The sequence below is a fragment of the Ahaetulla prasina genome, chromosome 1 (genome assembly GCF_028640845.1).
Source record: "Ahaetulla prasina isolate Xishuangbanna chromosome 1, ASM2864084v1, whole genome shotgun sequence".
NCBI lineage: Eukaryota > Metazoa > Chordata > Lepidosauria > Squamata > Colubridae > Ahaetulla > Ahaetulla prasina.
In genome coordinates, this window is record NC_080539.1 from 78,896,025 (window position 1) to 78,912,003 (window position 15,979).

Here is a 15,979-nt window from a genome sequence, read left to right on the forward strand (position 1 = left end):
AGAAACAGAGAGTGGTTAATATTCTCTTTACATTTATTGACTAATTTATAAGGAGCATATTTACCTGAGTTGGACCATTATCCCATAACCTTGAAAAAAAAAATACTCAGTTTACAAAAACCTTGAAAAAATCCTAGTGAAAATACAGTATCATTTTCAATTCAGAACAGTGGTTAACAAAGCCCTGGTTCTGAACACTTGTATTCATAGATTTGAAGCTCGAAACAAATTATTTGCAGATATATCTTGTCAGTTTCTTCAAGTTTCCCAATTTAATTCTGTTTATAAAATGCTGTATTCCAACTCAGGAATCTACTGTGACTGATTCATTTTATGTTTTACAAATAAAGATGCTTCTCTTTCTCAGATGTGGATGCATTCATTAGGATATTCTTGGCTGTATGCAACAAGCATGATTTGTTGGATTATTATGGGTATCATTTTACATTTATATAGTCTGAAAATATCCTGCTGGATAACCTCCCCAAAAGAATGGCTAGTGAAGCCGCTGGGTGAGATCATCAGTGGTTTCGTGTGAAGTACCAGCTGTATGCGGATGACACCCAGCTGTATTTTTCACACCGGACCACCCCAACGGTTATCAAGTGCTGTCCCGGTGTCTGGAGGCCGACGGGTCTGGATGGGGAGAAACAGGCTCAAGCTCAATCCTCCAAGACGGAGTGGCTGTGGATGCCGCATCCCGCACAGTCAGCTAACCGCGGCTGACCATCGGTGGCGAGTCACTGGCCCCGGCGGAGAGGGTGCGCAACTTAGGCGCCCTCCTGGATGAACGGCTGTCTCTAGAAGATCATTTGACGGCCGCCTCCAGGAGAGCGTTTCACCAGGTTCGCCTGGTGCGCCAGTTGCGCCTTTCTGGACCGGGAGGCCCTATGCACGGTCACCACGCCTCGTGACGCCTCGCCTGGATTACTGCAACGCCTCACATGGGGCTCCCTTGAAGGGCATCCGGAGGCTACAGTTAGTCCAGAATGCGGCTGCGCTGGTGATAGATGGAGCCCCTCGTGGCTCCCGTGATAACACCCATCCTGCGCAGGCTGCACTGGCTACCTGTGGCCTTCCGGTGCGCTTCAAGGTTTTGGTGACCACCTTTAAAGCGCCCATGGCATAGGGCCGGGTTATCTACGGGACCGCCTACTGCGACCAGATACCTCTCACCGACCCGTGCGCTCTCACAGGAGGGACTCTCAGGGTGCCGCCAGCTAGGCAGTGTTGCCTGGCGACGCCCAGGAAGGGCCTTCTGTGGGGCTCCCGCCTCTGGAACGAGCTCCCCAGGACTCCGCCAACTTCCGGACCTTCAACCTTCCGTCGCGAGCTCAAGACACATTTATTCATCTGTGCAGGACTGGCTTAGATTTTAAATTTTATAGGGGTTTTAAATTGATTTTAATATTTATATTTCTATTTTTAATGATAGGGCATTGGAATAAGTTTTTTAAAGATTATTTTAATTTTGTGTATCGATGTTTTATATGCCTGTGAACCGCCCTGAGTCCTTTGGGAGATAGGGCGGTATATAAATTTAAATAATAAATAAATAATAAATAAAATAAATATTCTTGGCTGTATGCAACAAGCATGATTTGTTGGATTATTATGGGTATCATTTTACATTTATATAGTCTGAAAATATCCTGCTGGATAACCTCCCCAAAAGAATGGCTAGTGAATGCAAACCTGATATTTTCCTGATATTCTCAGTAAGTAATGGTAACAGTGACAATACCACTTTGTATGTTTCTTAAGGGTGTTATAATTATTCTAGTCATTTATGGAAGGAATTTTCAGAAAGGAAATTGAGATTTGGTGTACTTGCCTCCATGCAATTCAATATCTATAGTATCTAAAATCCTTGGGAGAGATCATTTGGAAATCTGGACTGAGATATTGTTAGCATGGGATATCAAACTATTCTGCCTCTGTTCTAAACTATTCTAACTATTCTAACTATTCTAAACAAGGAAAATGATATAATCTCTTACGAATCAATCAGATCACAAATAAATATTTACTTCAAAAAATATCCTAGCATCTGACAGCTGACAGCTGCAAAAAATGCATACAAAAAAGTCTGCTGTCGAAGCATGCAGAATGTATATGCTAGGCAAAGTAATATATATTACCATTATCTTTATTGAGTAAACTTAAGGGTACAAAAAAGTGAGAAAGATAAAAAAGGCAGAATGAAAAATAGAACATCAATAAAAACATTTCTTTCCATTAACCATTACAGGTAGTCTTTGACTTACAATCAGTCACCTAGAGATTGTTCCAAGTTATGACTTAACTGAAAAAGATGACTTATGACCCAAATCAGAAATTCTTATGGTTGCTCCACTCCTCATGTGACTGCACTTCAAGCGCATAGCAACACAATTGCATTTATGTTTCATTGTGGCATCCCAAGATCATGTGACTGTTTTATGACAGTTTTGCCAAAAAACAGCACTTTCAGTTTTCAGTAAAATGTCACACATAGCAAACAAAGGCTTCACACTTACAGTTGCTGTATTTGCATAACAAATCCATATGCAGTTACAACCACCGCAAAAAAGTTGCAAAATCCTGTCAGTCACATGACTGACCTGTTTTACAACAGTCACGATATACAACTGTAATGTGCAGGCTCCATTACGTATCTTTGTTGAGCATTACCTGTATTTCAATATTGCTTTTTAATATTTGATATTAAACATTGGAAATGTTCACTTCACACTTCACAAAAGAAAAACTGGTATTCATTTTATTATAGATAATAATTATGTCAATGAGTTATAACAGTGATGGAGAACCTGTCATGCAGAAACGTTGCGTGCATGTGCGCGCGCTCATCGGGGACACACTTTGAAAAAGCTGAACTTTTGGGTTCTAGTGCACATATGCGCCTGACGATCAGCTGGCCAGCGCACATGCGCAGGCTGGTTTTCAGCACTGCCTTGTGCGCAAAGGACAGCTGATCATCGCGTGTGCATGTGCATCAGAAACCCAGAAGACAAACAGGCAAGGCTGCGCATGCCAGGTGACATGGCTTCACATGCCACTTGGGCACACGTGCCATAGGTTCACCATCACGGAGCTATAAGATGGGCAAATTATGTCATAATAAATGTTGGGCATTCTAGCTGCTGGCCTAGAAACCAGGAGCTGGTGAGCCTTCTTCAAGCCTGAAAACTGGCTGGGGACTTTGTGCCAAATACTCTCTTTCAGCTCTCCCTGCCTCATAGAGTTATTGTTGTAGTGAAAATAGGAGGCAGGAGTATTAGGCATATTCACCATCTTGCGTGAACCAAATGGATATTAAAAAGGTGGAAAAAATATATAACAATATTTCAGTAAATAATAACAATGAATCCTACCCTGCATCCTCGCAGCAATGTTGGCAGACTGTATCATCCACGGAAAATAAGTGGTGTGGAATGTTGCAAATACATTAGATGATTGGAGAAGAAAAACGGGCTTTGGAAGAATACCTGGAGATGCACAGAAGCTGGTATACTAGGAAGGTTTACTGAATACCAAAATGGCTTACAAGAAGGACCAAATGAAGAATGGAAAAGTAGCATGGGATGGAAAGATAAAGTATTACATGGCCAGTACATTAAAAAACAACAACAGGTAAAGCAGATAATATCAGGACCTGACAATGGCTAAGAGCAGAAATATTGAAGAAAGAGACAGAGTGCTGTACTAGTGAAGCCTTAAGAACAATGGCATACAAAGCCAGAATTAAAAAGACAGTAACAGATAGTAAATGTTCCCTCTGCAAAGAAGCTAAAGAAACAGTGGATCATCTAGTTTTTGCAAGAATATCACACAGATCTTCTTGTTGACTACAAAGAAGCTCACAAACATATTGCTGTTGACTACAAACAACAGCATGATAAAATAGCAAAAATGGTGCTGGAAGATCTGCAAGAAATACTATTTGCCAGCTACTAAGAACTAATGGGACCACAAAATAGACAAAGTAGTAGAAAACGAAGAAATTAAAGTGCTCTGGGACTTTAGAATTCAAACAGAGAAGAACCTGCCACATTACACCCCAGATTTAACCATTGTTGATAAGAAAGACAACAAAGTCTGGATAGAAGAACAGCACAACAAAAGAGAAAGGAACGGAGAAAATAAATACAAAATACAAAGATCTACAAATAAAAGTAGAACCGTGGCAAAGAAAGCAAAGATAGTACCAGTAGTGCTAAAATGCATACAGTAGGTGCAATCTCAAAACTTCTGGAGCACCAGTTGAATACCAGTTGGATTGACAAAATCTCAATCAATTGCAAAAGACAGCTTTACTTGGAATAGCTTACATCCTACAAAGATGCCTTAAATATTATTAAAGAATAGCATCTGCCTATCCCAGGTCCTTGACAAGTACTTGATACATGGACAGAAATGCCAAATCCAGCCTAAACATCTGAAGGGTTATGTGACAAACCATAATGATAATGCCACAATACAGAAGAAAAATTTATCACGTATGGCAGTTATGCAAAACTGTCCTCAAAATCAGGACGTCCAGGGGAATTTCTATCAAGATTCTCAGTCATCCAGGTCATGGTTGTCCCAAAGGTACTTTTTCAAAAGGCAATTGGACGCCCTTGTTTTTCTTTGAAAACATTTTACTTCTCAACCAAGAATGGGGATTAGAAAGTGAGGTTTGCAGATTTATTGTGCTTTAAAAGGATCCATCACAGTTATAAGAGCAAGATAACTGATCCTGTTGATTCCCAGCACTCAAACACATAGAAATCAACACCTGCCTATCTCAGGTCCTTGGGAAGTAACTGATACATGGATAAAAAGGGCAAATCCAGTCTAAACATCTGTCTGGTCATGTGACAAGCCATAATAATAATGTCACAATAAAGAAGGAAGATTGTATCAATTGACTGATAAGAAGCAGTCATCAAGAGCACATGGTGACTATGGTGATCTCCCATCCTCATCTTATCCAGAGAGATTCCAAGTAAACAGTCTACTCACCAGTTCCTTGGTCTTTCCTGTGGTTGTTGGCTCTGTTTTCACAGAGCCATATTCCATTCACCATACCACCCTGGAGGTCATCCCAAAAGTGCTTTTTCAAAAGACAACTGTTTTTTCTTGAAGACATTTCACTTCTCATCCAAGAAGCTTCTTCAGTTCTGACTGAATGGAGGAAAATTGAAGGATTTATATTCCTTGCAGTCACCTGGACATTAGCACTCTCTCTGGGAGGCATTGAAGCCACTTGGAGGCTTATTTTTACCCTCAGGGTCACCTGAACAATGCAAATGCATGTGGAACCTTCTTGGAACTGTTGAAAGGACTGTGTTGTAAACAGGAGGTAAGTGGCATTGTATCCCTCCCTCTCTGTTGAGAGGAGGGTGTTCAATTTTAAAGTAGAAGGCCTCTTTGACCCCTCTTTCAAACCAGCGGTCTTCTCTGTCCAGAATGTGTACTTTGCTATGTTCAAAAGAACTATCCTTGTTTTTCAAATGCTGATGGACTGCTGTATCTTATCCTGATGGGTTTGTTCTCCTATGCTGTGCATGCCTTTGTGAAGTGGTTGTTTTGTTTCTCCAATATATAGATCTGCACATATCTCACTGTGTTGTATTGCATATATCTCATTGCTCAATTTGTGTTTGGATGTTTTATCCTTGGGTTGGACAAGCTTCTGCCTTAGTGTATTTTGGGGCTTAAAGTGTGTGTATATGTTGTGTTAGTTGAAAATCTTCCAGAGCTCTTCATATATTCCTGCAGCATATGGAATGATAATGTTGTTTCATTTGTTTCTCTCTTCTTGTCTGTTATGCTCCTGCTGGGTCCTTTTTTGGATTTGATGAAAGCCAAGTCAGGATAATAAATATTCGGAGGGCTTCCTTTAATTCTTTTTCTTTTCCATCTTTGCTAGTAGGCAAACCTTCAGCTTGGTGTTGTAGAGCTGATCACTCCCATTTTATGTTCTAGTGCAGTGGTCACCAACTGGTGGTCTGTAGACCACTGGTGGTCTGCAAGAAATTTTGGTGGTCCGCAGAAAAATTACTTGCATTTTTTATATTGCAATAAATCAGGGGTCCTCAAACTACACCCCATGGGCTGGATACCTGCAATGAACGTTTGTGTTGCTGCAGAGAATCTCCCCCTTCAGGGTCTTTTTGTGTGGGTCGGAGGGAAGGCATAAATTCCAACTTGGGGTCTGCTTCAGCCTCCTGGGGCGGGGCTGTGGGTGAAGGCTGGAGGGAACTGCTGCTGGTGGTGAAGAGCCGGAGGGCCTTGTTCCAGTGGGACTGCATCATGGCCTGGAACTGGCTGACCATCTCAGCCCACTGAGCCTCTAGGCACTGGTACCTGGCCTTGCACTCCTGCAGGTCTTCTCTCTGCTTGGAAAGCCTATGCTCCTAGTCTTCAGTGAGGTGCTTCTGCTGAATCCAATTTGAACTGAGCCAGCTATTTTGCCAACTCTTTCTCATGGTGGCTGCTTAGCTCCAATAACTGCTTCCTGTTGGGACCCTAAAGAGCCCGGGCAGGCAGGCAAGGAATGGCTGGGAGGGGAGGGTGAGTAGAGGCTGTTGAGGTGCCCTTCGACATGAGTGACATTGAGTTGGCCATGCCCACCCAGTCACATGGTCACCTAGCCATGCCCACGCAGCTGGTCATTAGGCAAATCATATTAGTGGTCTGTGGGATTTTAAATTATGAATTTAGTGGTCCCTGAAGTCCAAAAGGTTGGGGATCCCTGTTCTAGTGGAAGGTGAGAATCAAAATCTCTGTGTGGAAGTTTTCTTTAAACTTCAATATTAAGGCTTCTGTCTTTCTTAATGTGTACTGCACAATCCATGAAGGCCATACTATTTTCCTTAACATTTTCCTGAGTGAACTTAATATATCTGTCCACAGAGTTGATGTTTTGGGTGAAGGCTTCCATTTCCTGGGTTTTAATCTTGACCCAAGTATTGTCGATATAGCTATTCTTGTGAGTGAGTGGAATTCGTATGAAGTTGTTTAGGACTTTGATTCCTACCTCTCCATGTAGAGATCAGCCATAATGGGGAACACAGTTGAACACAATTATTTTTTCACTACTGTGATAGCTTTAGTTGTTGGAATGAAGGTGAAGAGTGAAGTCACATCATAAGAAATCACAATCTTGTCTGGATCCATTTTTAGTTTCAAAGTCTTGCTGACAATTTTTTTTTGAATGAATTTAAGATTAATTCTGTTAGAAATAAAAGGAAGGAATATAAAACTGATTTATTTGATCAACGTTAAAATAAAACTTTTTTGGCAATGTTCTGGCAACACTTTTTGGACTTTTTGCTGATACCAGGATTGAAAATGTGATGTTTTATAGCTTTGCTTACATATTTGGTATGAACAGGTATTTGTTTAATCTTATGCAGTGGATAGTTATTAAATGTATTTGTATTTGTTGCGATGAAAGTTGGAAGTTATTTCTTTTTTTTTATTATTTGCATTTATATCCCGCCCTTCTCCGAAGACTCAGGGCGGCTTACACTATGTCAAGCAATAGTCTTCATCCATTTGTATATTATATACAAAGTCAACTTAGTACCCCCAACAATCTGGGTCCTCATTTTACCTACCTTATAAAGGATGGAAGGCTGAGTCAACCTTGGGCCTGGTGGGACTTGAACCTGCAATAATTGCAAGCAGCTGCTGTTAATAACAGACTGTCTTAGCAGTCTGAGCCACTCAAGGACCCTTTTCTTTACGTATTTCTTTTCTTTTTCTTTATTACGTTCTTTCTTTTCCTTTTTTCTCTTTTCCTGCAATTCTTTCTATTATTTACTCTTTTTCTAAGTTTAATTTGTATTAATTTTTATTACTATAATTAAAATTCTTAATAAAATATATTTTAAAAACTCAAAGCAATGAAAAGAAATATACCACAATATTCAAAAAATAAATAAAAAATTGGACTGAGAACAATTGTAAATATTTTGATGCTTTTGCCATCTGCAGAAAATTTGACAGCATAGACTAATAAATGAATGCCAACTTACTTGGTCTGCATGTGCTGTGTTCATAAGGGAGGCAAGAGAAATCCATATATTGAAGTGTATATAAAAGTGTGTGTTGTTTTTAATTTACAAATGCTTTTTACTATTCAACAGAATTTTATGAATAATGTAAAGCATACGAACAAGATATTGTTGAATTTCTTTCTAAAAGCAAACATAATTAAATATTTAAGAAATTATACATTATTAAAGTGTTTCCTAAGTGGTATGAAGATTCTAATAGTGCATCTGTGTGTGTTTGTGTGTGTGTCCATATATGAATTTTATTTAATAAATATCTAATGCAAATATCTAAGAAGAATTTAAAGTCCATATTTTGAAAATGTATTTAATTTAAATGTTTGTTGAATTTGCTACCATGAAAATTGTTTTGTAGTATTTTCAGAAGTGTTCTACAATAATAAGTGCATGAGTGCTTATTTGGAAAGGGGGTCCATGAAGGAGTTAAAGCTTTGAAATTGGTAGCTGAAAATTTATTATAGAAAAGAACAAACAGAGAATTGCAGAATTCATTGAAGGGGACTACCAAAGCATCAAGACTTTGAAAGAAACTAAAGACCCAGTACAAAATTGATGGGTTCCAGAAGGCGAAGCAACTGAAGGATCCATGCAGAGGCTGAGTATTGAAGCAATAGCTTCAATCATGTCAAAGTGATTGAGGCAACAGCCATGCCAAGCAACATGGGGACAAGATATCAAGAGACAATGACTGGCTTGTTTAATTAACCAATGATAAATGGAACTACCAACATAGGAACCAACTCTCTTACCAACAGCAGAGAAACTATAACAAGCAGAGAGAAACCAAATAGCGATCCTGTTTGGCAGTAAATGGCAAACATGGGAGACCACCTGTTGAGACATTGCAATTAACTAAGCCAGCCAGAGCTATGAGTAACTAAGTGGCAGTAAGGAGAAGATAGAGAGAAGCCCACTATTGGTGTCTCTGCATGTATCCCTATACACCAGCAGCCTGTTAGTAGTGTTCATTGCAAGAGGAGATGAGAAAGAAAGAAAGAAAGAAAGAAAGAAAGAAAGAAAGAAAGAAAGAAAGAAAGAAAGAAAGAAAGAAAGAAAGAAAGAGGAAAGCTAATTAGTATATCCCAATGGTAAGGTGACCCAGAAGAGGGGGCAAGCCTACAACCCATTTAGCTTTCTGTAAAGAAAAAAAAGACAGAAATTCTCATTTTGATTCTCTTGTCAACTCTCTATAGAAAAATCGCCTCTGATGGAGGGAAGGAGAGTTAGATAAGTTTCTGCTTTTCACAGGAAGGCTCTGGGGAGACATCCAAGGTCAAACCACCTGTTTAAACAATGCTAGGTGCTGTGTTGAATGATGTCCAGAGGCTAAAACTGAAAACTAGAAATCTAGCTAGAAAAGAAAGGAGCATGAAAGAGGACAAAATCTTTCCTTCATCACACTTTGTGTTAAGCACTTCTATATATTTGAAACAAATACATGAAAATGAAAAATGTATGTAAAATATATATTCAATGATAATTAGCAGCATTAATTCAATTCTCCTAGTGACAGAAATAATATTCAATTAAAATATAATTAAGATAACTAGTTTTTATATTGGACTATTATGGGAATGGTTAAGATTTCTTTCAATGGTTTCAATTAGTCCTAAATATCAAATATATATTCTCACTCATCCACTTATGTTTTTTTTTCTATTCAATCTTGGATTCTTGGATTCTTGGAGACTGACAGGAGAGGTCACTGCCATTTTCTTGGCAAGATTTTTCAGAAGTGGTTTGCCATTGTCTCCTTCCTGTGGATGGGAGAAAGTGACTGGGCCAATCACCCAGTTGGCCTTGTGCCCAAGGTGGAAACCCAACTCCTGGTTTCTAGCCTAATGCCATGGACCGTTATAGAAATATTTCTTTCAGTGTTTTCAGTTAGTCCTAAATACCAAATTTATATTCCTACTCATAAGTACTATTGTATAACATCTATAAACATAAATCTGATTTACACTGCAAAAAAAAGTATTAATGTTATCTTGAAATGATTGATTCTTAAGCAGCCTGTTGAAGTCAGCATAATTGCTGTTGGGTAAGAAATGCAGAACTCTAGATTCAAAACTGCAGCCATAGTTGAAGATATATAAATAGAAAGAAGTGCAAATGTGTGGGTATTTTTTACCTGTCTTCTTCTTGATAAATATACCATGAGAAACAATTTATATCTGCCTTGATAGATAAGTAGCGTGCCTCATCATCAGACGTCTATAAAAGGAAAAATACAAATTATTTCTTTTTTCATAGTATCAGAGTTATCCAAGAAGTTTCTTATGCATAGTTAGGGATATAGTTTTACATATTTATAAAAATAACTGAACTGGATGAAGGTATAAATTACAAAACCATACTTGCATATGAGGCAAAACTTGAAGTTGTGACCAATCACAAGGAAAATTCAAAAAGTCTTGACAAACTAAAATATAAAACCAAAACAAACCAAAAAAACAATACAAGGTTTTTAATAAATATGGGGAAGAGTTGCCTCGGGAGCAAAACATCTGAAAATATTCTAAATGTCTTAAAGCATAACAAATTGGTTAGGAATCAGCAATTGCTAGTGCAATATTTAATCACACTGGAAGAATAATAATTCTGCTTCTTATTGTGTTAATAGGGTCATAATCAGAGGGATGGCTGGTGGCTTGAGGGCACTCCCTCCACCTTGCTAACCTTTTAGCCTTGTGAATTTTAAATTTTGATTCTTACTTTTAACTTGTAAATTTTAACCTTATTTTTAATTTTATTGTTGACCGTGCTTTTAGACATGTTTTTATATTATTATCTTGTTCGTAAACCATCCAGAATCACTTAGGTGAGTTGGGCGGTGTAGAAATTTTAGATAGATAGATAGATAGATAGATAGATAGATAGATAGATAGATAGATAGATAGATAGATAGATAGACAGACAGACAGACAGACAGACAGACAGACAGACAGACAGACAGACAGACAGATGGATGATAGGTAGGTAGGTAGGCCGTCAGGCAGGCAGGCAGGCACCTAGTTATTGGAGCAAATTCTGGTAAAGTACACAATAAGAAGCAGAATTATTCTTATTTTTTGTCTACAATAAAAATTCCCCTTTACTTGGGTCATATCTGGGAACCTTCCACAAAGTCTAGTCAAAAACTATTACTACTGATTCGAGCTGTGAATTTTGGGGAGTGGAGAAAATTTTATGTATGGTCATAACTGGTGAAAAATAAAACCAGAGTGGGGAGTTTCTAGAGAATGCTGCACCATCTCTGGTTAGTAGTAGAGCTAACCTAACCCTAAATTCCAGGGTTGTTTTGATCAAAAACTACTTTCTTTTATTGTCAGTGCTGATTGAATTTAACTGTTTATACAACACATAGTTCTACTTTAACCCAGTCAGAGAATGATCACTAGACAGATCATAGACAAAATAGCCTGATAGGGTAAAATGGTAATTCAATAATTACATCATGAAACATGAAAACTGAACCACTTCAAACAAAAACAATTTTAATTTTTTTGAGGTGTCCTAGTTGAGGATGCTATCTTCTTTGCTACTGTTTTTCTTTTCACTAAGGACAATGGTTTCTGTGCAATGAATACTGGATATTTCCACTTCTGTTAACATGTGCTAACAGTGGAAATGTTGCAGTTCACTCCTCTGATAGAACTATTGTCATTGTTGTTTCCAAAAAGATGCCTAGCCTCCATCACTAGTTCTACTGGATCGGTAAAAAGAATTTCAACCTCAAATAATAAAACTGTGAAGTTTTCCTTCCCTTCTTTTGCAGCATGAATCTGCCAATTCTGTAGCACTGAAATTCATAACCTACTGCTGACATTCATAACCTACTGCTGCCTGTTTTCTCTCAATAAAGCAGAGATCTTTTAATAAGACATTCAAAACAATCTCTGTCACCAAACAATAGCCATTTATATTTCAGGAGAGTAGAACTTTGTCAGCCATGATAATAAATAAATATAATTCTACTTGTGCTTATGATTTCTTTCATTTCAGAGCCTTTGGTTTCATCATAAAAACACAACACAGTTATATAGTCATATATGTGTTCATAATATTTTGAAATAATTGAAAACTTACTGCAGCTGTAAGTACTGGTTGAATCTTATGAGAACCAGTAACTGGACAAACCAGTTCTGTTTTTTCTGACCTAAACCAAGGGGGAGGAGGGAGAATCATAATTAAGTGAATAATACATAATTATTTATAAAGTTGTCCTGATAGCTTGCTAAATTCCAATATTGTAACTAATGTAATTTCAGAATGCTGAAAGTAAGGCTGTTTTATAGCATTCTGCAATTTTGTGAAAGTACAGTACAAAACACACATAAAGAACTTCACTTAATGTTATGTTAATATAATACTTGGTTTTTCAGCTTAATATGTTGTGTGAACTAATTACTGTTTCTTTTACACTATGGTTTAAATGGATTATGTTTATTCAATAAACCATATTTTAAAAAATCATCTGCCCTGTATAACTGCAAAAAACAGACTAGATTAGAGCAGGGATCCCCAACCTTTCAGATCTCAGGGACCACTAAATTCATAATTTTAAATCCCGTGGACCACTAATATGATCTGCTTAATGACCGGCTGGGTGGGTGTAGCTAGGTAGTCATGTGACTGGGTGGCCATGACCAACTTGATGTCACTCACATCAAGGGGCACCTCACTGGCCTCTACTCACCCCTCCCTTCCTACCCACTCCTGTGCCTGCCTGGGCTCCTTAGGGCTCCAACAGGAAGCAGTTGTTGGAGCTAAGCAACCACCATGAGAAAGAGTTGGCAAAACAGCTGGCTCAGTTCAAATTGGATCTGACCGAGAAGGTGGCTCAGCAGAAGCACCTCACTGAGGACTAGGAGCATAGGCTTTCCAAGCAGAGGGAAGACCTGCAAGAGTGCAAGGCCAGGTACCGGTGCCTAGAGGCTCAGCAGGCTGAGATGGTCAGCCTGTTCCAGGCCATGATGCAGTCCCACTGGAACAAGGCCCTCCGGCTCTTTGCCACCAGCAGCACTTCCCTCCAACCTTTGCCCAAAGCCCCACACCAGGAGGTTGAAGCAGACCCCAACCCACACAAAAAGACCCTGAAGAGGAAGACTCTCTGCAGCAACACAAGTGTTCATTGCATGTATCCAGTCCAGGGCCATAGTTTGAGGACCCCTGATTTAGCGCAATATAAAAAATGCAAATAATTTTTCTGGGGACCACCAAAATCTTCTCCAGTTTGTGACCGCTGGATTAGAGCACTTTTTCCTAATATAATTACCCACTGTTTTAAATATCTCTGAGTATATTTGATATTAGCTGTATTGTCTTCAAATAGTGGGAAAATTAATTGAAAATATTGGGGAATGCACTCTTATTTCAAAAACAAAGAAAAATGTGCTTCTTTAGGGAAGAAAGGCGCCAATGCCCTGATCTGCATGCTGATTTACACAATTAGTTTAAGCACACAATCATCTGTTTATTACAAAAAGAAGGGTAATCCACATCTATCTCATATCTTTTTTCATAGAGCTGCTTTGTTTAGAATTAGATGTTTAAAAAAGAAATGATAGTTGTCAAACCACTTTTATAATCTTTATTATACTGTAGTTAAAAAGAACTACAAAATATCTCGCCATTCTATAAATAAATTATTCTTATTAGCTCTGAGATTTCTTACTACTGTTAAAGGATCACCATGTCATCCTCTTTCTGCCTCAACGAATAACTGGTACATTAGTTATAACCAGTGGTAAAAAAATTTCCTATCGGTGCTGTGGGCATGGCTTGGTGGTCATGTGATTGGGTGGGCATAGCCAACTTGACATCACTCACATCACTTACCGTTAGAACCAGGAGATGTCATGGATTGAGTAAAATGTGGTGAAACTCACTTAACAACGCTCTTGCTTAGCAACTCAAATTTTGGGCTCAATTGTGGTCATAAATCAAGGACTATCTCTGCATGGCAGCCTTGTCCTAGTAAATTCCTCCTTTCTGGAAATTTTCCTCTCTGTTAGAGGCACCAAACAATGTAAGGTTTCCTGCTGTACAAGGGGATTGGATTAGATCAGGGGTCAGCAACCTGTGGCTCTGGAGCCACATGTGGCTCTTTCATCCCCCTGCTGCGGCTCCCTGTTGCTGGTCGGCTCCACAATTGACAGGGCTTTCAGTTAGGGCAGGTAGAGGAAAAAGGATGCTGCACTAGGAGGAGACTCTATGGTGGGCGAACTGGACTTCTGCTCAGCAGAGGAAAAAAGGGCACCACACTAGGAGGAGACTCTAGTGGGGGAACTGGACTTTCGGTCAGCTCCAGAACTGAATGTGGGGCTTCCGGTTAGGACCTTTGTGAGTGTTTAAGGTTGCCAACCCCTGGACTAGATGACCTCCAAGATCCCTTGCAGCCCTAAATTACGTCTTCTGAAGTCACGTCTAATGCCAGGGTTTGTGGTCCTTCCTTCCTCTTTCTTTCTTTCTTCTTTCTCTCTCTCTTCCTCTTTCTTTCTTCCTCTTTCTTTTTTCTCTTTTTTATCTCTCTCTCTTTCTTTCTTTCTTTCTTTCTTTCTTTCTTTCTTTCTTTCTTTCTTTCTTTCTTTCTTTCTTTCCTCTCTCTCTCTCTCTTCCTTCCTTCCTCTCTTTCCTTCTTTTTTTTTTCCGGCGGCGGGAGAAAGAAGACGTGCCCCAGGAGGGAGGGCGGCCCAGCCTGGAAGCAGTGTGTCTGTCATGGGCTGGATGTAGGTAGCGGAACCTGAGGTAGAGGGAAAGGCAAGTGGATGGCAGGCACCCAAAGGCCCCACGGAAGCCAAGTTCACCAGGCCTAAAAGGCTAGGGAGCCTTGCCATGACCCCCCCGAGGCAGCTCCTTGGCTGAGTGCAGCGGGTCTCCCTCCCACCACCACTCTGCCGCCAGCATTGGCCTTACCTTTTAGATCCCCCACTGGTGTATTCAGCATGCCCATCATCCCCATGGAGCCAGTGTAAGTGTATACAGTGTAAGGCTGACGGCGGGCGGCCCTTGGTGGAGGGCAGGTGGACGTCTCGGTGCTTTACATTCTTAAGCATATTCTGCCCTTCTGAAGCCTGAACACTTTGAGTTTCCCTCCACCATTTGGCTTGACTGACTATGTGAAATTTGGAGCCTTTTCTTGCCCCGCTCTCTATCCCGGAAGGCTGCGCATCCCCCTGCCAATCCTCCATACAAACCTCCTGCCCTGTTTCTGCAAAGGCAGAGCCCCCCCTGCAGGATGATCCAAAGAGGGGAGGGAGATGCTGCAGAAAAGGCCACCTTCCACCCGGGCCTGTGTGCCTCCCGGGCTGACTCTGCGGGGCTTGGGGCTCCGAAGCAGCCCACTGGTTTACCACCCGGCCATCTGCCTACTCTCTTTGCAGATTGGCCTGGCCAACCACCGGCACCAATCCAGAAACTTGGCCCACAGAGTACAGCGCTCTGGGAGAAGGAGGCTCGGCCATGGCGTGGCTTTCTGTCAGCGAAGAAGAGGAGCAAGAGGTGTGAAAGCTGCTGCCAGCTGGCCATGCAGCAGGCCCTCACACGGGGAGAGGGCCAGGCCCGGCTGTGCCACCATGGAGCCTATGGTGCTTTACCTTTGACCTGGGTGGCATTGCTTACCTGGCAGTGTGGGTAACCCTTCATCTTAGTGAAAACCAGGGTTGCCGCACTTGTAGTCGCACGGCCGGCTGGAGCAAGACATGGCATGGGTGGAAAGGTTGATGTAGCCGCCGCCGAGGCTGCCCTGGCTGAGTGATTGCTGCACCTCCCCAGCAACAGACACACTGAGGCTGCCTTGCCCACTGCCTCCATGCAGTGCACTTAGAAGGGGCTGCCGCTCTTGCAGCCCTTCCTCCCTGCCTGGCTGCAGACATCCGCCTGCCCTCCTGAAGCACCACCGCCGCCGT

General features: G+C 40.6%; 1 protein-coding gene across 1 annotated transcript in view; it reads right to left on the bottom strand.

Moving 5' to 3' along the window:
• CATSPERE (catsper channel auxiliary subunit epsilon) overlaps positions 1 to 15,716 on the bottom strand; it is a 72,082-nt gene extending 56,366 nt beyond the window's left edge. The window contains exons 1-2 of the mRNA XM_058170968.1: positions 15,693 to 15,716; positions 10,201 to 10,283 (exon numbers count right to left, since the gene is read on the bottom strand). Coding sequence (XP_058026951.1) covers positions 10,201 to 10,283; positions 15,693 to 15,716 — 107 coding nt within the window. The remainder of the gene's footprint in view (positions 1 to 10,200; positions 10,284 to 15,692) is intronic.
• Between the last annotated feature and the right edge of the window lie 263 nt (positions 15,717 to 15,979).